The following is a 23,005-nucleotide window of genomic DNA, read 5'->3' as shown; positions in this document are numbered from 1 at the left end:
CAGTTTCTCTGTGTGCTATTATAAAGGGGGTTTCAGTGTTTTGAAAATCACCGCAGTGTTTCTGTTTACCTTTAACACTGTACCCAACTTTTCTGGAAACAGGGTTGAATGTTTAACCCTGGAATCACACTTAAACAGTCAAAGCAGCATAATGTTTGTAGCTTTGTTTTAGCCAGAGGACACGACAGAGCTCTCAATGCAGTATCATCACAGGCAGTATACCACAGAAAAAGATTATTTACAGAACATAATATTGTGTTTCCAGCTAAAGCCAGTCAGCCCAGAAACGCCAGTGACAGATCATGTCAGTGGCTGGACCAGGGGTTGCTACAGTTGGCTTCAACACTGGGCTCTGAGTAGTCCCATATTTTGGCATGTTATGCTTCATAAACATTTAGATTATGAAGTTAATGAACAGTAATGCCTGTCTGATGTTTCCTCAACATGCCTGAGGCCATTCTAGCAGGATATAAAACATACTATATGGAAAAAAATCAGAATCAATTGAAAAACTGTTGGGAGGATAAAACTGCAATAACTATTAATGCATCTACCTGCAAAAAAATTAATACAGGTGTCCAATCATATTTCAATTCATAATTTAAAGAAAGACACATTTATTAGGTGGCTACAATAAAGCCATAGTGCCTTTACTTCCACATCATTTGGATTTTAAGGTACCATCTCTTATGTCTACACAGTCAAATGTAAAAAGGGTAATGAGATTTTATTGGCTACTGTACTAAGCCAATAAAACATTACTGCATCATTCTTTTGACACATGATTTGGCTCTCTGAATGGAGGCTCACCCCTGTATTATGACACAAGGGTTCTTCCTTCCTTGTGTGCCTGTTCTATATTCAAGCCCCTGGCAGGTGCTGTGCAGTCCCCATCAACTCCCCTCACCCTGCAGTCAACTGAGAACCTTTTCCAATCTGCTGCAAGACGCATGCGTGCACGTGACGTCAACTGTGATCCCTTGAGAACGGATAAATGACAAAAGATGTGGTTCTTCCCATCTCATCCCCTCTTTCCTCTGTTTCAGAGGATAGTGTTGAGGGGGAGGAGGCAATGATGGAGAATGTGCGTATCTGTCGGTTTGCCTGATGCCCCCGCAGACCCTCCACCCCTGTCCCTCTGAGCTCCGGGCCCCTTGGGAGAGCCAGCTCCTGAAGGCGTCTCTCTGTCACAACGCTGACAAGCCAAGGGTGGCCATTCTCCAACAGAGCCCAGAGGTGACGGAGCTGTGGAAAAGCCCCCTGACCCGAGCGCCGCTCACTCTGTCAGAGAGCTGTCAGTCTCAGGACCCTGACACCACAGGAAGGGACTCACATTATAGGGTTAATGTGGTGACACGCAGCACGCGCCCGGCACAAAAACGAGTGCAACACACTCCCCTCGCCCACACAACCATAAGCACACACACACACAGAGACACACAAAGACCTTGTCACTCAAGCAAACAGGGGATGTGATGTGACACAAGATGGAGGGTGCTTACGTAACACTTGATTCTTTTCAAAGGTGTAATTGGATGTCTGTTTGGGTCGGGTGGAAGAGGCTCTTGGCACTGGCAATATCAAAGCTGACATTCATCACAGTCAAAATAACTAACACTGAATGGAAAAAACCCTCAAACAGACAAAAACATCAGACCTGATATTCATTTATTTGACATATAAAACAAACATATACTGTATTTCACAATGTCAGTCTAGTAATGTAGGTACTGTATCTTCACCCAAAGTTTGCTTTAAATACTGCTTACTATCCTTGTTAAATGCAGACAGGAAGAAAAACTACTATATTTTCTTCATGTTATAATTCCCAAAAATAAATTGCTTTCAGACAGCAACAGCACATTAATTCAAAAAGACACATTAATTCAAAATAGATGCAAATTCATGTTTCGAAAAAAAGTGGTTGTTTTCACACACACACACAAAAAAAAACTTGAGATAGGAGAGAGATGAGCTCACATCTGAGAATCACAGCTCCTTCATCCAGTTTGAATTCTAAGCACCACCTGGTACAAATGATCGTCTCTTCAGTCTGGAGAGCAGAGCATAGTGCACTCGGTGCCCTGCGTAAGGACACCCTACAGTAATCAAGTGTTCAGCTGCCTGACGCAGCCGGAGTAACAGTGTGTGACATGACTTCTCTGTGCATACGAGATGTGAACGCTGCAGCTACAACACACAACACTTGTACAACACTCCGCGTTCACTGTAAAAGCATGTAGGACATGGACATGTACACAAATTCTGTGATTTAAAAAAAACAAACAAAAACGCTGCTCTCACAACACACGTTTTAAATCACAGAAGTGGATTTTTGTGTGGAGCTTCATATCCAACACAGCCCATCGACTCCCACTGCGAGCACTAAATGGCTGTTTAGATGTTTTATGGCAAAGAAATGGGCAGTTTTTGCTGCTTTAACATTGAAATCTATATTTGACAATTCTTCTGAAACAAGAAAATAAGGCAGCTTGAAGTCATTAATTAAAGACAGAATAAAGTATATCATATGGATGAATTTGTTTACATTATAGTCATTGTTAAAATAGAAGCCAGTAAAGGAAAATACAGTATTTTGCAGTCTATAAGTACTAAATATGTGATATTAAAACCTTTGGGTGAGGATAACAGCAGCCTATCAGCCATATAATTCATTTTCTTGTTCAACTTTATCTCTTAGTGGTTTATTTCTATTTGAATTTCAAAACAGTTAGGCAATCAAATTACAGGAAGTAGGTCACCCAGTTTGGACATGATATAATAACCACTCCACAAATACTGACTCATTAGAGCCATCGTGTAACCAGACCAGTCGAAGACCAGATTTTTTTCCTTTTTGCATTGTCTACCTTTGTTCTTTGACATTAATAAAAACCCCACACCCAAGTTCACTTCAAAATATTCAAGGCGAGTGTGCTGTATACACACTCTTACTGTAAACACACACACACATTTTTTTTTCTTTTTTACGAATCCCAGATTTAGTGCAGGAATATTATGCATGCATCCGTGTTTGTGCGTACACATGAGGCCCCTGGTGCAGATCAAGGCAGTGGTCTTTTTTTTTTTTTTTTGTCCGTAGTGTTTCGTGGTGGTTTCCCAGGAAGTGGAGCATAAGGCTTTGTAGTGTGGCCAATCATTTAAAACTGACCAGGAATGTGGAATCATGAGGTTTTTGGCAGTTGTGCAGCCCCACCTTTACAAGTATGTAGTTTAGAGTTCCTCAAAGAAGGCCACCCTGGACTTGGTGCTCTGTAGTGTCAGCTGTGGAGGAGATAACGAAAGACTTGATAAGGTATTTCTTATCTATGGTGGAAGCAAACAAGTACACAATATACTGCAGCAAGCAAAATAAATGAGCAACCAAATGAGACTAATGTCACTGAAATCATCAGATAGCTTTACCCGTCGCCTTTCTGCCAGATCCAGTCCCTCTGTGTATTTCCAATGCAAGCACTGTGACCACGTCTGTACTAGACCCTTAATATCTCACTGAGACACCAGCAAAGCAGACGTGTGGATGAACATCAGCCAAACTTTTAGAATTCAGTTTGGGAGCACATGCATGAAACCCCAGGCACCCTGGACGGGTCTTCCTAACACTGTGGACTGTTTTGTGAGAGCGTGCTCTTGTGCTAGGATTAAGCAGTGCGCTTCATTCATTCTCCGTAGTCCATAGTATTCCATTCCATCAAAACATGTGATTAGATTTGTTTCCCTTGACTAATCAAAAGACTAAGTGCTCATAAGGAGAGGATAATTGGAGAGTCTGTACACTTTTGTGTGTTTACTGAAATCATACCCCCAAGGTTATTCTGTCTGTAATGAATCTAAGAATGTATGTGAAGGCATGAAGTGTTGTTGATATGTCTTATAATGAAACAAAAATCAGGCTCAATCAGAGTTTACAACTGCTGCCGGTTTTCCAAACTCTCTGCTGCTGCGATCAAAGAGGCAGAGGAGAGCTGGATGAGCAGAAGATCAATGGCAGTCAGAGAAAGCACTGCTAATTGTTTTTCTCTCCAGGTTTAAATGAGCTGGTGATGGATTAATCCAGACCACCGGCTGGGCTTTAACCCCTTCAGCACGGCTAACCGGTGGCTCATCTGATGTAGCATGAGTGAGCACTACTGCAAATTGGCTGGGCAAACTTTTCCCTCTCTCAAACATCTGCAGGGTAAGGGGAATTAAAGTGGCTGCCAGAGTAAATATTAGACCAGGGATGAAGGAGGACGGTTTGGGAAATCCAGGTTATTTTTGGGGAATGTGGAGATGGAAGGACTTAAGCAAATCCAAACAGAAAAGGTGTGGGAGAGGCATGGATTTGCAGCATGATGTTTACAGATCACCTTCTATTGTCCCTGCTGACAGGCAGCCTGAATTACACCTGTGAGTGTGAAAGCCTGAGTGTGTGTTAATCGATGTCCTACTCTGCAACACCGTACTCTACTGCCCACAGCCTCCAAGAACACTTCATTCACTGTTAATACTGGCAGAGTATTAATGTTGTGAATGGCACGACAGCAACCTCTTCCCAGAAAATAAATCCTTCTGTCTGTTGTGTCAATATGCAGAAGCGCACAATGAGAGTAACCCCGATGGTTGACCTCCTTCATGTGCCACTTGACAGTGTGGCTGGTCTGCCATATATATCGTATAAAAAGGCATTTCCTCTCAGTGAAACTTCGCACAGAAAAACTGCAGCTCTTGTGTTGTGACTCAGTTGTTGAAGAACGAGCTCTCCTGGCAGGCCTGCTGCTAACAGAGCAGAATCTGCGGCCTGGTAGAAGTGCAGAGGCGCTGGGCCGTGTTAAGAGGCCGTTCATTAATCATCCAGAGGGGAGAGGGAGTCTGGAAGGAGCAAACGTTGCCCGGAGGTCCTGATGCTTCTGGCTCAGAGATCTGTGCTTCGTTCTACATTCCCCCTGCTCTTCCACCCTCATCCTGTCCTCCTCTGGTCGCCAACTTCAGAGTACTTTCTTAGCACCTCTCCGGAGCTCAGTCTCCCTCAAACTCCTCATCCTTTTGAACAGTTCTGGTCAACCTCAGCCACCCCTAAACCTCTTGGCCCTTTTGGCAAAGCCGGCTTAGTTTCCTCACTCTCGACTCTTCTTCGCTCTCCCTGCAATGCCATATGCCCCCACCACTTCCCTCGCTAACAAGATGAATGCCGACCGCCTCTGGTTCAATTAAACCAACACTTTTAACTTAGCTCCTTCTCCCCCTGCATGCCAGGGGTGCCCCCATCCATCCACATGACTAATCACCAAGCGAAAATCAATTACCGCTCCCTTAACAAGTGTATTTTACACTGGGAGACAAGAAGAGAGGAGGGGTAGGCCTTTTCATGTTATACAATGTGCTCAGAACATAGCTCAAATTTTCAAGATACTTATATCAAATTACAGAGTAATACTGGAGTGGGAAGATAAAGGAGAATGAGTCTAATCTGCCAGTTCATCAGAGGACAGTAGAAACAATCTACTTTTTTATAACAGTGCCATTGCCTCTGACCAATTAATTGAGGGATATCCCTCAAGCTGAAGGAGTCTGCAGCCTTTTTGTGTCAGTTTATATCATCGCCAAGTCAGGCACAAGGGTAAGATGAAATAGCTTCTCTTACTGATGGAGTTGACATAAGATGCATATAAAAACACAGATTTCCCTCTAAGTTGATGTGTGAGATTTTTTCTCTTTTTAATACACTCAGGGCCGGTAATCACTGTGCACTCTTTAGATGTCACGGTGGATGAATGATCGCTCCCCCTCCCCCAGCAGGCTGCATCAAAGAAGAAAGTGGAGGCTGGAAAATGAACCCGGGGGCCAAGTGGAGACCACTGCTATTAAGTGATACTCTGAGAATCAATACCTCGCCTTAAAATAATACGATAGTTAGTTGCGGGTGTTTTATAAGGGAGGACTATCAAAGCTCTGATAGCCAGTTATCCTTGGAAGATGATTTAAGATCAGTATTAAGGCCAAATTTACACTTCATGTCTCTCGAGCTAACCTGACAGCTGTTGCATTGCTGTTGATGCATTAGGGATAGATAAGGTAAGAGTGTTTTTCTCCCTCTTAGGCGATAAACGCGCTCCACAATCTGGTAGAAACTTTTTGCAAAGATAAAATACACTGCCATTTAAAGAGGATTTGATACGATTCAGTTGCAATTAAGACTACATTTTTTTACTACTTGGGTAAAATAGATTTCTCTCTATTATTTCCTCAACTTTTATCTCACATACTGAATTAGAAATCCCCGGAAAATTCTTTTCTGCCACACCAACAGTAGTAAACATGGCTGACTGCACTGGATAAGTTTTTAGTCTGTCCCACAGGTGGAGGTATTTAAAGGTTCCCTGTGGACTTTCAGACCTCTAGTAGCACTATGGAGCTGCTTGGATACAAATATGCTGCAATGCGCCAGCAGAAGCAGGGAAGAAGAAGACTCCTAGCAAGTAATGGATGTAAATTGGGTTGCAAAATTCTCAGAATATTTAATTCCACAGGAATAAAAAAGATTTTTTGGGAAATAACAGATAATAGTGGGAATAAACTGGAAATATAGGTGTTATTTGCTCAGGTTGTATTAACCATGTAATATGCAGATATAAGCAAACCTTTTACTATCATAAGCAGACATACAGTAATTGAAACCCCTTCCAAGAGACATGAAAAAAATCTGTTAAATTGAGTTGAACTTTAATTAGCTGAGTACATCCATTTAACAAGAATGAAGGGAAATAGATTTATTAAGGAAGATAGATTTATTAAAACTCCTCAATCATGCTAGCTAGCGAAGCAGAAGGTGTCAACAAGTAGTAAACTGTGTGCTTTGCTGTAGACTACTACCTGCCGGTTACCTGAAATATCATGCAAATATAAAATATACCCAGTTTTGATTGAAAGCATGTATTCCTGTGGCATCATATAGTGCAGCAGTGTCAGCAGCAGTGTGGGCCGCACATATGGTGGGAGAATGCACTGTGCATGCAGAGGCTTGTAATTTTACTCAAGTCCTATTTAATGGGATGGTGGCAGATTATCTGTGCATGTGATGGAAGAGCACACTGCTGAATGCAAAAAGTTTAAAACTTGGCTTTGCAGCTGTTTTACGAGGCAAAAAATGCACTCATATATGCATATATGTTAGAGCTCAAGGATACACACAGTTTGTTTTAGTGAGTGAATAAAAACTTTTGTTTATTCACGAGAAAACAAGCAAGAGGCACAGCTGTTTTTTTCTTAGCCTCAATTCCTGGGTTTATGTCATTCTTAAGAATTTTGTTTGGTAATAAACATGTATGGGCACATGACACCACAGACAAAACAGCTTCAGTACTATTCTTATATGATGAGCTTGAGGTTTGCATAATTTATGATACACTGTGGTCCTGGTATTTCTTTCAGTGTGGTGATGTTGTGGATGGTTTGTGTTCAGGGAGGGACAGGATGAACACACGCGCACACACACGCACGCACATGCACAAGAAGTGCAGGGAGAGAGGCAGAGCTACTTGTAAAGATTGGTTTTTGACAGCTGCATCAATTTTTTTTCACATTTCTTGGTTAGAATCTGGGTCAGATCTGTGGCTGTGTATTGATACAGTCTAATCTCCGATTCTTATATTGGTTTGCTGATATGTAGCAGCAGATCTTTACGCCAGAACATCTTAAACCACCTCAAGGGGTAGATGCAATCAGATTTCTGTTCTGCAGCCTATTGACGAATTTTGTGCACACATACAAGGTGCTAAAATAATTACAAATAATTGACTGTGTGTACAGGATTGTGAGTATATAAGGCATGAATGTAAAATCATGCATGCACAGTGTATTTCTAATGTATAGGGGAACATACAAGGAGTGCTTTGTGGCATGTGTTGTGTGTCAACCATGCAAGCAGCCGAGCTGATAGCTACCTTTTTAAAGTTGCTGTGCTTGCTGGTCCCCTGCTCGGCATTCTGGTTGTGAATGATGTCCAGTGGAGTCTCCCTCTCTTTCAGCTTCAGGCTTTCAATCTCCGTCTTCAGCTCATTGAGCTGCTCCTGCAGGTGCTTGCTCTTCTCCATGTACTCGACCCTAAACACGACCAAATTGCAGGTTGGGAGAGAGTTTAGTAGATTTCCCTTTCAGCACTTTTTCTTAAGACAAATCTCAACTATGTTGAACAGCAAAAATGGGCATCCTTGTTTTCTTAACACAGGTAAAGACTTATATAATATAGCCATTATTGATAACCCTGAAGCATGTACTATTATATAATGCTCTGACGCAATTGATCAAGGATTTGCCAAAATTAAAAAGAGCTATACACTGTGGAAATTAAGGCTAAATGAACTTATGCAAAGGCCTTCTTCTGATTTGCTGGCAGTGACATCAGTGACAGCTGAGGCTGAGGGTCAATTCTTACCCGAACTCCTGCATCAAAATGTACATATTAAAAAGTGATGGTGTTCCTCCAAGTACAATCATGCATTAAGTCCAATCTTTCACAAATTTTAAGTGCATTGAAAACTAATATAAATATTAATCAGTTAGAGTCCCTTCAGTTGATTAACAATTAAATCACCAAACTACTTCCATCTGGCTAAACCATGTAACCAGAACGTGTCAAATGCAAACTTGCTGAGGCTCAAAATATTTGGTAGCATCAGCAGAGTAGGGCCAGCCACTCACTTCTCCTTCTCGATCTCCATGGAGAGGCGTTTCATGTCGGTATCTTTAAAGTCAAAGCTGAGGTTTTCCCTGCTGAAGCTCAGGTCGGGAGGCATGCTGTCAGCCGGCAGTCCAGGGGACTGGGAGGGGAGATGGAAAGAGAGATTAGAGGAAAGGAAGCAATGTAGACAAACAGACAGGAAAGAAAACTGAAAATGAGTGAAGAGAAAGAAACAGAGGAAAAAACAGGAAGGGTGAAATAAATATATAAAGGATAATACAGTTATATAAAGAAGGAGAGAAGGAATGGAGGGAGAAGACCTGTGCCACGATGCAGATTGAGGGAACACGTAAAAAGGAGAAAGGGGAAAAAGATAACCGCTTTGATGGCCACAGACCATGAACACACAAATATATGCTTTTAGCTCCTGATCAAATGTCTGACACGCATTGGTCACATGCCACCGCAGGCATCGGCTGAATATGAAGTGGACCTAATACACAATATAAATGTAAATCTATTGGTCGGCATGTGAATCCAAACTACACGGTCAAAATAAAGCACAGCACAGGGGGCAATTTGACCGAGGACATAGGAAATTGGAAAGAAAATATTGTGTGCTTGTGCGAGTGTGTGTTGGTTTGTGAGTGTAGACTCTTCATTCATAAGCTCACAAGGGAGTAGTTCTCTTTCACTGGCCAGCATCTCAGTATGTATCTGTGGTTGTGTGTGTGTGTACATGTGTGTAAGCAGATGAAATGTGTAATGTGTGGGTTTTTAGCATGTTGGAAGCTCTTGCGTAGGCTGCCTTATGTGCTGCCTGTTCTTATGTAAGTTCAGTGGCTGTGCAGGACTACACGTGCATGTGTGCGTGCATGTGTGTGTGCTTATAGCAGTCAAGCCAGAGCTATATGGTCATGGTCATTGAGCGGATACTCCCAATATGGACTGACACTCTACTTTTCGGTAGGGCGTGCAGTCTGAGTGTGTGCATGTACTGCATAATATGTGTATTATGCATATTTGTTGTTTTCAAGGTTGTTTGCATTATTGATTTATATTTTGATTTACTTTTAAATAATCAATTTATCTTTGCATTTAAAATATGAAAAAAGTAAGAAATTGCCATCACAATTTACCAGAGCCAAAAGTCACATTTTGATTGCTCACTTTGTAAGTCCAATAAAAATGTAAAAAAAAAATAGACAAATATTTCTTATTGTTGGTCATATCATTAACATTTTTGAGAATATTTAAAAACATATGTCCCATGACTATGGATGAAAAATGTTATTTTCAGTTATGTAAATGATTTTTACAGTAATGTTTATCAATGTGTAGAGCTGCGGGGATTAATTGATAGAAAGAAAATTGACCTGCAACTATTTTGGTGACATTACATATTAAACAATAAAATGATCAAGTTATTGTTCAAGGAAAGATTCCAAACATTTAATAGTTCCAGTTTTTCATATGTGAGAATTTGTTGCTTTTGTTGCTCTTACATAATAGTGAACTGAATATAAAAATAAGTTTTTCGCTGTTGGTTGGACAACACATTTAAAGACATCACACCTTGAGCTGAATGATATTGTGATTAACAATTTTCACAGTTTTATTTTGTGTTATAGACCAAACAATTAATCTATGATGAAAATAATTGTTAGCTGCAGTCCTGTTAATATGCACTGTCAGCAAATAATTGGTGATTTCCATTGATTTGATTCCTGCCATAAACTAATTATTGTGTCCTGTCTATACTGCGTGCAAGTTGGTGTATGCATGTTGCAGGTCTGTTACCGTATACACAGCCCTGCTGGTTATCTCCAGCAGCTTGTGCTTTGCCCTGCGCTCTGACTCCTTGGCTTCCTGCAGGTCCTGTTTCAGCTGCTCAGCCTCCTTGGCCCTTAGGGACGAACAGACAGACGAACAGATGCAGTTAATGCTTTAATTCACCTCCCAGTCCTTCAAAGGAAACAGAATTATCTAAATCGAATCCAAAATTATCCTACATAATCAGTACGTTAGTACCCTGCAAACCAGGAATGTCACTTTGTTATAACCGAGGCGATCAGTGTATCACCTGAGCAGACAATCGTTTCTGACTCCATTATTCCACCATCGAGTTTGCACGCAGAGATGTAAGTTATATGCAGGTGATTACATTTCTTTTTGATTGTGTTCCTGAACACTCAGCAGTTCCTCGCTGATGTGGGGGAGCTATGTGCCTCAAGGGCTTTGAGTGGACGTAGTCATTTACATGTTGAGTGCCACAGGTTTAAATTTCTCTGGCGCACAAAGTGCTCATCCAGAAATTGCAGTTACTGGCAAGTGGTTAATGGTGTCCATTTGAAATGATTGCCTAATAAATTGTGAAGTAGATGCTGTGAAGTGATATTCTTAGTATCTATGTATACTGTTTTATGATGAAAGTGACTGTAGTTCTTTGCTACAATGAAATGGCATCTATCAAGCTTTATCCATCGGACATCCAAAGAAACAAAGAAGTCAACAGCGGCTATTGTAAGTACTTGATACTAGGATAATACTAGTATAGTTATACTAGTGTAAAAGTGCAAAATGGATATTGGAGGCATAGATAAAACATTAATTTCAGTATTGTGGAGCTTCAGGCTGTGGAGAGTTTGATGCTGCTACCATCAATCGATACTACCGCTAACAATTAACTAGCAGCAGTGCTGAAGAAAAGCTTTCTCCATTTTCCTTCTGTATGCAGCTGTGTAGCTGTAACCGCATGATTACCTGCCTTTCAGCTGCAGCGAAAGAACAAAGCTCTTAAAATTAAATGATTTTAAACAAGTTGGAACTTCTTATTCTTTGATCCGGCAAATTTAAATGCAGCTCTGTGTTCTGAGCATATCGACTGACTTCTCTGCTGAGCAAACTGAAGTGCAGCAGTGTGTTTGTGCACCTTGACATTAAACAATATAGTAACTCAAAAAACAGTTTGGGAGGCTCATGTGTTGAGGAGGTTATTTAGGAACTGTGTTTTGATGCTCCTGTAAGACGGCTTCCTAAGTTGGAGGTATTCGCATTACAAAGGGAAAAAAAACTCTTGGAAAGTAAGTAAGATGTGGGAATGAGTTATTTAAGGATCTAAAAAATGATGCATGCTGTGCAGGTGAGTGTGTGTGTGTGTGTGAGACAGATACACAGACAGAGAATTTGGATATGAGTGAGACAGTGTTGACAAAGCCACACAGCAGCCAAAGCTGAATGAAAATCATATTCATTGCAGCATGGATGGATGTACACTGTGCATGCATCCACACAGGCCTCCTTTCCTCCTCTCCCCACCTCCTCTCTGATTCCTCGGCCATCTTGAGGGCCAGCATCTCTGCCTCCAGCATCTTCTGCTCCATGAGCCGCCGCTCCTCCTGGCCACGGATGGCAGTCACTTTGATGCGCTGCATCTCGGTCTCAGCCTCGGCAGCTTTCTGGGCCAGCAGCTTGGCCTCCTCCTCTGCGATCTGGGCCTTTTCAGCCAGCAGGTCTGCCGTCTGCTCCGAACGCAGCTGGAGAGGAGCGGGAAGGGGAGGGAGGAGGGAGGACAAACGTGAGAAGGGGGAAAGGGAAAAGAAAAGTTGAAGATGGGAGAGGAGATGGGGAAATGGAGCAAAGAAAGAGAGATGGAAAATATGTGCAGAGGATGAGAGGAGGGAAGGGGGAGGAGAGGTGAAGGGGGGATGTGCATGAATACAGAAGGAGCGAGGGAGATTGATAGAGGGGACAGAGGCAACAGTGAGAGAATATAAAGAGGAGGAATAAGTAAATGGCATGTAAAAAATAAAAAACTGGGAGGAAGTGTAAGAGGAGCTCAATTCGACTGAATATCTTCTCTTAAAACCTGGCATATATGTGACAAAACCAACAAAACGGTGGATTTTGGGTTAAGCTAACCAAGTGAATCTTACCAGTGCTTCGTTGGCCATGTGAGCCTCATCCTGCAGCTGAATCAGCCTCCTTTCCAGCTCATCCCTGGCTCTCTCCGCCTCCTCCCTCAGCTGCTTCTCCCTCTGCAGACGTTGCCTCTCTACCTGAACGGCACAGACAGGTGGAGCGTGGACAAAGACAAGACAATATAGTGGGAAATGTGGACAAAGAGAGAAAGCCAGAGAACAAACACAGGATGGAATATAGACAAAAACACAATGGAAAAATGGTTCTGACATAAGAAAATCATGCAGCAGGTGATGGAAAAAAAAAGGTTTTCCTAATTAAACAAAAAAAAAAGTGTAAGAAGTTGGAAATTCTCTTCCTCGTATGACTTAGAACACAGACGTGAACAATTAGTCACAACACATCAAAGACATACACCGTTCAAGTGTGAAATAACATGAGTGGCCGGACAGAATGCATTCTGTGTCACCGAGTGCGTTTCCATCCACCTGTTTTACATGCTTTCTCAATTTGAGCATAAAAAAGCCAGGAAAACACCGGAAATTCAATCCAATCCAATTCCGCATTTGGATGGAAACTTGGCTATTGGCACCTTTTTTGTTTCTCCATTACCAGTACCTGTTTCCTGGCCCTCTCCTCTCTTGCCTGAGCCTTCATTTGCTGCACTTCAAGCGAGTCCACCCGTCGCCGGCGCATAAACAGGTCATGGTTCCCTATACAGAGCTGGAGGATCTGCACAAGAGAAACAAAACCAAGAACGGCTGATGTTTACGATGATATGTCGAACAGGTCAGGACATCCCAAAACTCTAATCCACCAGCCACTTCCAATATGTTTCTACACCTCCACTGTGAGAAACAAACCATAATGATGGTTTGCAGACTGCTAAAGTGGCTGGTGGAAAAGCAATATTTACCAGGCACAGACAAAACAACTCAGCTGAACTCACCAACTTGTTGACTCTTAGCCGTGAAGAGTTGAACTTAAAAACATTTGTTTTCTTGTCCAGAGGTTTGATGGTAAACTAAACATTGAGGAGACAAGAATACCAGATTCTTTATGAAACCACGGAAGAAAAAGAGATCTGTCTGGTAAGGCTGCACAATATCTTTGAAATTGATATCATAATATTGATAAGGAAATTTTCCAGTACTGACAACTATAAAATATGGCAAATGTACAACCCTGATTCCAAAAAAGCTGGGATGCTGTGTAAAACATAAATAAAACAGAATACGATAACTTGCTGGTCCTTTTTGGCATATACTCAATTGAAAACAGCACAAAGACAATTTAATGTTTTCCCTCATTTGCCATAGTATGATTGGACCTACCGATAATAGCTTTCTAAAGCTTCTGATTGGCCAACATGGTTTTAGTGTTAGGGTTATAGCTGTATACCTGTTGGTCTGGCATGCTCTTGACAGCTCTTCAATTCTGCCACCGGAGGAAAAAATGCCAGTGTACATGTGCACTAGGCATCAGTCGTTCACAAGCAAGGATGGGACGAGGTTCACCACTTCGTGAAACATGTGATTGGATATTACTACACAGGAACACTTCATAAAACCGGCGTTGATAAGCACAGCTTATTAGCAAATGACTGCTTTCTATTTTTATTTATGTTTTACACAGTGCCTTGGAATCAAGGTTGTAGGTTAAGATAATAGAAAATGTTCAAAGCGGTGAACAAAGATAATTCTCATCTCTAACTTGAATAACTGCTACTTGTAGAACACATAATGACACTAAATCAGTGTTTATATATAGCTCTATACTCACAGTAGATATATATTGGTCTATAATTAAGTTCCAAACATCTTTAAAACAAGCTGTCCCACAAATCTTTATCATGATGTACAACAGTAGATTCACCTCCTTGTCGCTGTAGGAGATGTTGCGGATCTCATTCCAAGGGAAGGAGCACTTGGGTGTCAGCCTGTTGTCCGGCTCGTAGATGTGCAGACCCAGGGCGTCCACTCCCAGCAGTAGATCCGTTCCCTTTTTATTCTAAAAACCACATCAGCAGAGCAAACAAAGCTTTTCTTCAACCCTTACGTTAAGGCACACTGGTGACACAGCTGTGCGAACGCCCTTGCAGCCAACATTCATTTGTACCTGCGTTTGACAGAGGCGGCATTGTGGTGGCTCCACTTGCCAAAACTATTTGTTAGAGCTGAGCTGAACGATGCCATTTGCAGGGTGTTTTATTCAGTCTGGGCTTGTTTACTTGAAAAGTAATGCTACAGTGAATTACTTAAGCTGAGGTTGACTTGGTGGTGGTATTTTAAAATGCCTCTGCCTTTTAGAGAACGATTGATCAAGGCCAGAGTCACCTAAAGTGAATTTCTGTTTGTTAGGAGTTGTTGCAGGTTTGTTTTTGTTATGACTCACCTGGAAAAGATCCAGTACCAAAAAGCAGATGTTTATTTAGCCCAAAAGAAACATATTTGTATAGAAATGTTCAAGAAGAACTTGGGGACAATTAAGAAGACGACACTGCTATTCCGCCACTTCATTAAATAACACCACAGCCAAATTGACACACCTCCTAATCTCTCATATTGGCTTACTTTGTAAAGGTATAGCAAAGCGGCATTGGCTCACCCTGATTAAAAAGTAATTGACGCCATACATGTCCAGGTCCTGAGCTATTTTTAAATACTCCATCTCGGCTTCATCCCTGGTTCAAAGACAGACGGAGAGAGAAAGAGATTGAGAAGGATCCAAGGGAATGGAGAAGAGAGGGAGGGAAGGGTGGGAGGAGAGGAGGAGCAGAAGTGGAGAAAAAAAGCAGATCAGACCTTGTTTCCTCTGCTTTTGTGTGTAGCATCTGTCACGTTGTGTGATCTATAAAAACTCTGCCACAGAGCTCTTGCGAGGGTGAAAACATAAGCACAGTACCGACACAAAACACAACTCTAATTCGCTAACAGGCTTTAGAGGTCATGCTTGATGGAAAAGAAGACTTATTCTGATGCCTCCAAGACTCTAAATACTGTGAGAGACAGAAAACAAATGCATCAAACTCTTTTATTCCTCTCTTTCGGCAGCCTGGTTGGCAGATCTGTTGCGATTTCAGGGTCAACTCAGCAAAAAAGAATATTAGCATACTTTGATGGTTGAGGAAAAATCAGGGCATGTGTCTGCCTAAACTTTTAGTAACTTGCTGTTTGATTCGGGTGGTGGGAAATTGATGATTTTAGCTTCATCAAAGTTTTAACAGGCAAGAGAGCATTGTGCAAAGTAAACAAAATCTTAACTAGGTTGGACGTCGAGTACATTCTGACTTTAGAGTAGGTCAAATTTAAATGTTAATGCTTCATTAATGCTGTGGAAGCATACAGCGTTACAGCTCTGCTCTACGAAAAGAAAATACAGATGCACATGGCAAGCCAGTCAGTCACTTTGATGTTGCGCTAACATCAGTTTTTTTAAAAATCAATCATTAACATTTGAGAACATTTGGGATTTTAGCCTTTTGTTCAATTAAAAAAAACAGGTTTGTGGAAATTGGTGCATTGAGCTACATGGTAACATGCACATACTGAAGACATTAAGACGCTGGTGTTAAGCAGGTCTAAAGTTGAATGTGTTCGCTGTGTTAGTTTAGCATGTTAGCACACTAACATCTGCAAATTAACACTAAACACAAAGTGCAGCTAAGGCTGATGGGAATGTCATTAGGTTTGTAGGTATTTGGTCATAAAACAAAGTATTGAACTAATTAAAATCATGACCTGATTGTGGCGCTAGAAGAAAACTCGGGTATCACCAAAGTTCTTACAACGTTCAAAACATCTCGATCAGCCCCTGGTGGCTGGCTGCCCCCGCATTGCACAGTGGAAAATCATAGTACACATCCCATAATGTTTTTCCTAATGATGGTTTCTGTCATTCTTGGTAGTTCTTATCACATTGATGTGTCTTCAAGTGTTCATTTTTGTGAGTTTGGTTTTAATAAGCTAATTGAGGCTATAAAACGGGGGTGTGATGTCATGATTGACAGCTGTGACTGACTCGTGTTTGAATCAGGCAGGTGTATGGGCGGGACCTCAATAAAGTGAGTCCATCCCCCGATTGCTAGAGCGCAGACTCTGGCTCAAAAAGGTGTTTACAGGGGCTGTATGTGTTACCACTGTATGTGGAGTAAAAGACCAACATTGCCTAAAGAACATATTTGTATTTTCTCACAGAAAGGTACCTTAAAAAGTGGAGTTTTGGGATTGATACGAGCTGTCAGTTACTGCACTGGCACTACATGAGCATCACAAACCTGTAAATAGGGCTGGCTACTGTTTAAAAATGGTATCACTATTGTGTCATCAGAAGGCCAGCGACCTCCCTCTTGTGCCTCCACTGCACTGCATCACTTACTAAACAATTAAATGCTAAAGGTGTGAGGACCACCAACTACACTCTCTCTGCTGGGGTTGAAAGGGTTATTGATCAGCGCCAGTGACTCAATTACGACTTTGACAAGTGCTGCCGTTTGCTGGCTTTTAGAACTCACTTTCCAGCCTAAAAATCTCCACCCACGGGAGTTTTAAGACACTCCACAGCTCACGGTTACACCCTATCCCATTTTAAACTTAGCTCAGCTTAGTGGTGGAGCAAAGTGCAACAACAGAACAACTGATTTCCATTCTTGTGTCATTTTTGATTTATGAAAGCAATTACAGCAATATCATTTTTATCATCCTTTGCACCATGATATATGTGCTCCTCACTAAATGAGCCTCTTTTGAAAAAGAGCTACATGATTTGTGTTCTTCTTGTGTGAACACATGTAATTACGCTCAATTGATGAGTTACAGGCCATGGTAAGCTGTGCCATTTCGTGTTGCTGCATTTCCTTGGCCAACAATAGATGTTAAAAAAGTTCATACTTTTGATTCATTAATGCTCCTTTAAAAAACTTTTCCACAGAAACAACTTTTATGTCATGTGGCTCTTTTTTGCATCTCATTGCCAAAATGGACTTTGCATAAAACTTCCCTTGTGGAACCGTTTTTAAGCACATCCTGTGTGAACTTAAAATTGAAATTTGCTGATGACTGTGGATCTTCACAGCGGTACAGTTCAGTGCTGCAGTTTTTACCTCGTCCTGCCCCTGTGCTCTGCATAACACGCTGTGATCCTCTCCTCCCACATTTCTGCAGTCATTTGGTACAAGTTAATCACCTGCAATGGAGACGGGGAACACATAAATACCCATGAAGGCATGCAGAAAATGCAGCACCTACTGGAATGATCATAATGCAGGTATAGGCCTAGATAATAAGACACGTAATGCACAATAATGCATTATGCACAACAATGCACATAACTTCTACATTCATGAATGACGTTAAGTAAACCGAGCTGTCACTCACCCTCTTTGGCAGCAGTTCCTCCTCAGCCAGGAAGCCGGGCTTGTGGACGTTGGGGTCGTAATCTCCATACTGTAAAATAGAGCAAAAGTGCCAAAAGGATTAAAATCACTCCAAACTAATGGCCGCTATCCACCTTCCTTCCAACAACAAGGCAGACTATGCCTCTCCTGGGAGCTGTTCATAAGATGAAACTACAGCGCCTGTAAGAAAGGACGTCTTGGAGAATGAATGGAGGCCCGTCTGCCATCGGGTCATTAATGTGCACCGCACACCCAGTGGCCCAGTTGTTGGGAGACGGTGTAAATGATGCTATTAGGGGTATCTCTGAGGGAACTGAGACTGATCACTTATCATCACAGAGCCAAGATAAAACTTATACTACACATGTTTGAAGAGAGATACGGATGGATTAGGCATGACTGAGTGGCAGTGGGGAATTTCCTTTGGGCTGCTGTAAAACTGTGGAAGGGTATGAATTATACATGTAGCTGGAGATTAAAAAGTGGGCTATGACTGTAGATTTATGTAAGTAGGTTAACTTGAATGTTTGCCCATATCTGGGCATTTCTGTACGATCTGTGCATGTTTTTCAAGTACTGTCGTCAAATCCAGTTGTGCCTTTCTTCGCAGGTTGATTATTGTAATTTTGTTGTCAAATTGTTGGTTAAAATTACAAGAGGTCATTGAGGCACGCCATTTTTATATATTTATAACCCTCTTGCATTTTTTCACAGCACTGTCGCAGCACTGAGGCATTCAAGAGGCACATTTGTGTCAGAACTAGAAAAAAAAATTTAGCAATTATTGTGGAAAATCTTAATTTAACAGTCCTCACTATTTAGGCTTGATTGCAAATTTCCCAGGCCTAATCGGCTCATGTTGTATGCACGAGATTCACAAGACATCTTCAGTAAGATGACTTTTTTGGAAAAACAGTTTTAAGGGCATCCTCAAAAAGTGCTTAAACTCTAAAGAGAAAGCACCAAAGTCACCAAAGCGACTGTTGAACTTGCTTTAAAGTCATGGGTTTTAGCAGAGGCATTTTTGTCTTTGACTTTGACACCAAAAAGCACTATCTTATCCTCTGCTCATGGGTTTCTCCTTCTATGACTACTAAACTTTTTAGTTGTAACTTGGTGGAAAATTGGTGTTCTAAAAAGACTCTTTCCCTGTGACATTACCACTGAGGTTTCAGATTAAAGCTCAAATAAAAACCCCTCTGCTGCTGCTCGAGTGTCACTGTAATTGCACTGCAAATTTCATTGCTGTGTCACATTCAGTTGACCAGTTATCTGAAGGGGCAGAAAACAATTACACAACAAAGAAAATGTCTCAGAAATTCAACAGAAGGGACTGAAACCAAAATGATGGATTCTGAACTTCCGTTGAGATAATGCATCTTTAAACAGTGACAATACGTTACGAATGCAATTTGGAGCACGTTGGTTGTTGGTTTTTTTTGACAGGGAATTTTGCACACAATAAATTAGAAGCTCTCGACCAATCATGCGGCTCTAATCAACTAATTCTATACATTGTGTTGTTTTGTTGTATAGTGTTACCCTTATTATGGGGTTTAATTGGATTTCATCTTGTGCACAGTAGTCTGAAACCAGAACTTCACAGACCGAAATTTAATAAGCTCAACACACAGACTGGAACTCCGGTGCAGCGGCTAACAGAGTGGAGAAGCCGAGAGGCATTTAATTAGATCCGTTCCCTTCAGTTTCACAGCTTCTACTCCCTCAGTTCCTCACCTGTTTGTTTGTAGCTGCTACATAATTGATGATGTATAGACTTACAGGGGTATTATGGCACCAACTGAGCTCAGGTAGAGGCAGACAGGCATTTTGACAGTGACAGTGCTCACAGGCGCCTTCTGATCACACACACCTTTCTTCCAATTATTTCACACAACCCCAAAACCAACAGCAACAATAGATTCTCAGAGGACAGATATGTGTCAATATTTTCACGTAACAATTATCGCCAGCAGCAAAACAGTGACCTCTGGATAATGGATATATTGTGCTCCGTTTCTAAATTTACGAAATGGATTTTCACACAGTCCAGTCTCTTTGAAGAAAATCCATTTACAGTACAATGGTCAGAAAAACAGGTTTCTCATTTCTAGTCAACGAAATACACCCTGACCAATGAAAAGCATTATTGCTGTGTGGCCTAAACAGGCAATATGGGACTTACTAGCTATCAGGCTACTTCCATATATGGCTATAAACCCAAACTAAGGCTACGCTACCTGTGCAAGGTCTGGGCTCAGTTCAGAAATGCTGTTGGTGTATTTTTAGCATTGCTAATGTCACTGCACTCCGGATCTTCTTTTCCATATTTGTGGTTTTGTAGGCAATGACTCAGTAAATATTGGATGGATTGTCATAAAATTTGGTATACTGTCAGGATGAATCATTATCTTGGTGATCCCTTCATTTTTATCTAGTGCCATCGGGTCAAAATGTGTCTGATACAATGCTAATGCCTAAACACCTACAAAACGAACGGCATTCCCATCACCCTCAGCTCTTCTTTTGTTTGATGCTAATTACCGATAAGTTATTATATTGAACATGTTAGCGTGCTGAAGTTAGCATTTACCTCATTCACGGTGTAACCCATGTGCAACAGAAATTTAAAGTGGGTGTGAGTAACAACAGATGGCATGATAAATGATTATACCTGCACTTTTCCACATTATTTCACAGCTCAGTTAAACTACATGCCTGCTCTACAATTGGCAAAATCATTTTCTTTCTACCTCTGTGCCTCATCGTCCCTCATGCTAATGTCGGCTCACCCCAGCTGAGGTGGGTGTCAACATTATGACAGCTGAGTCAGGTGAGTGAAGTGGGATTTACATAATCTCAAGGCAAAGATAACAAATTCCACCGAGTATTAAATAACATAGTTTGTGGTCCAGATTGAAAGTGAAAAGTGAAACTCTATTTAGCTCTTTGCTGTTTAGACAGATTGGAAATAATCATATCTGTGTCACGTGCTGTGAGACTGCAGCCTCATTCAATTTTCAGATATTTAGTTTAGGCATGAGTCTTGCTGAAGCCACCTGTAAACCACAGTGATTCCCACCAGTGTCATTCAGCCTGTTAGCTTGACATACTCCTCCCTACTAAACCGGACACGTATCTCCACGCCCCCAGTGGCCTTGTGGCTGAGGGAGCTGACCTCACTCCCTACTCAACCTCCATGCCAAAGCGACTCCCTCTGCATTTTCTCCACAGCAGCTGTTTCTTGATATTCCCTGTCGACACCTCCTTGTAGTGCTTCACCCACTCAGAATACAAAGCAGGGGGCACTGAAACCTCTGCAGACCCACAGAGGCTGAACTGTTGGCTCAAGAGAGTGCACATACAAATCCCACCTGAGAAGTTAGCGTGGTGCTTGGATCTGATGACATATAACATTTTATACATTATCAAAGGATTTTTCTTACCTGTTGGGTATATTATTTGTTATCTTAGAGATGGCTGATGATGATTAAAAAGTTACATTCATCAAGCATTTGACTCAAACCACTGCAAGCCATAATTATAATAAGGTAAAACGTGGGCAAACCACCTTTTTGTGGTGGGCTGAGACTTTGAAATCCCACTGCATGAGCAGGTACAGTATCTGTGGTTAAGGACCGAGACACGAAGGTGAAATAATTGTACAGAAGTCAGTCAGAGCATTTGTGCGCACACAAATTCCTCCACTATTCCTAACTTCTATTATCCCCTCCATTCATGCGCTCTTTGTAACTCATACAAAGTAATGGTAGCTTTTAAGGCTTCCTACTGTGTTTGTTATGAATTATATGGGTCTTTTTTCACCAACTGGAAACAGATTGCACGCACAGATTCTGTGTGAGACTGTCTGTACCTGAACAGAGTTATGATTCACATTATTAAAAAAAAAAAATCCTCTTTTAAACATTAATGCCGTCTTGGAATATGCCTTTCTACTTACTGCTATCTTCAGGCTGGCATAATCATGATTAAAGATGAGCGAAGGTACCAAAGTAAATCTCACTGTGTGATATACTCAACTTCATGGGCTACACTGTGGTTCTGCACAAAAACAACTCATGATTAGAAAAGGAGAAGGGAAAAGTCTGCCAAAAACCTCTCAGCAGCTGCACTGCAAAACAAGAACCTGTCTCCCTTTTACAATGCCAATTTACTCGCACTGGCTCTAATCAAAGTGGACTGCTGATTAAATGAAAACAGATTGTGGCCCCAGATTTTTTTTTTTTTTTTTTTGCCGTTTCCAGATCCAGGGTGCTGACAGGAGAGAGAGCAAGTCTCAAGCTCATTTGCTGATTTTTCTTCAACCACACAGTCTCTTTTAACCTAGGCCTGCTAAATTGGAATGGGAAAGACGAGTCTCCGAGGGCTCCTGCCCAAATCTTTGAGGTAGAGCTCCAGTCTCACTCGACCCTGTCCACCTGTCAAAAAAGCTGCACCTCACTCTCCCTATCTTTTTCGCGGGGATTTCAGAGAGATGGGATCCTTCAACCAAAACGACTCAGATCGCTTGAGGTTTATTAAGGGAGCTTTTTCCTGTGGAGTGATTTCCATGAACTTCAGGTAACTTGCTTGATCCTCAACCAATAAATCAATGACAGGTTTTATACAGTGCCTTTCATACAGCATAATGCCGCTTATAGCACTCAAAGCATGCTCAACGGAATGCTAAATAATGACAAAACTACAGCAAAACAACGTTAACACATAAGCTAAAAGATAACTGGACAAACTTTCATGTGTAAAGAAAGAGAACAATCAGAATAATAATTGAAGAGGATGATTAAATAATACCATTAGAGAATAAATGACGATTACAAATACACTCTTAGCAGAAGCCAGTCCGAAAAGGTCAGTTTTGAGCTGGGCTGAACAATGTGACATAAAATCTATATCAAAATAAACATTCACATATACCCAGTGCAGCTGAGGTGATCTGCATGGATTCTCATTCACAATTCTCTGCTTCTGCTTTGCTCATTTCAACATAG

General features: G+C 41.4%; 1 protein-coding gene across 3 annotated transcripts in view; it reads right to left on the bottom strand.

Annotated features, from left to right (window-relative positions):
• Positions 1–1,651: 1,651 nt before the first annotated feature.
• Positions 1,652–23,005, bottom strand: part of nf2a (neurofibromin 2a (merlin)) — a 28,068-nt gene continuing 6,714 nt past the window's right edge. For all 3 annotated transcript variants that reach the window (XM_041936788.1, XM_041936786.1, XM_041936787.1), the window contains 12 exons: positions 17,977–18,045; positions 17,703–17,785; positions 15,209–15,284; positions 14,477–14,611; positions 13,551–13,625; positions 13,220–13,333; positions 12,616–12,738; positions 11,999–12,216; positions 10,481–10,586; positions 8,701–8,819; positions 7,944–8,103; positions 1,652–3,285 (listed from right to left, as the gene is read on the bottom strand). In XM_041936788.1, the coding sequence (XP_041792722.1) occupies positions 3,235–3,285; positions 7,944–8,103; positions 8,701–8,819; positions 10,481–10,586; positions 11,999–12,216; positions 12,616–12,738; positions 13,220–13,333; positions 13,551–13,625; positions 14,477–14,611; positions 15,209–15,284; positions 17,703–17,785; positions 17,977–18,045 (1,329 nt within the window). In that variant the 3' untranslated portion in view covers positions 1,652–3,234. The remainder of the gene's footprint in view (positions 3,286–7,943; positions 8,104–8,700; positions 8,820–10,480; positions 10,587–11,998; positions 12,217–12,615; positions 12,739–13,219; positions 13,334–13,550; positions 13,626–14,476; positions 14,612–15,208; positions 15,285–17,702; positions 17,786–17,976; positions 18,046–23,005) is intronic.

This window comes from Chelmon rostratus, chromosome 5 (assembly GCF_017976325.1).
Source record: "Chelmon rostratus isolate fCheRos1 chromosome 5, fCheRos1.pri, whole genome shotgun sequence".
Classification (NCBI taxonomy): Eukaryota; Metazoa; Chordata; class Actinopteri; order Chaetodontiformes; family Chaetodontidae; genus Chelmon; species Chelmon rostratus.
This window is presented reverse-complemented; position numbering and strand designations above follow the sequence as displayed.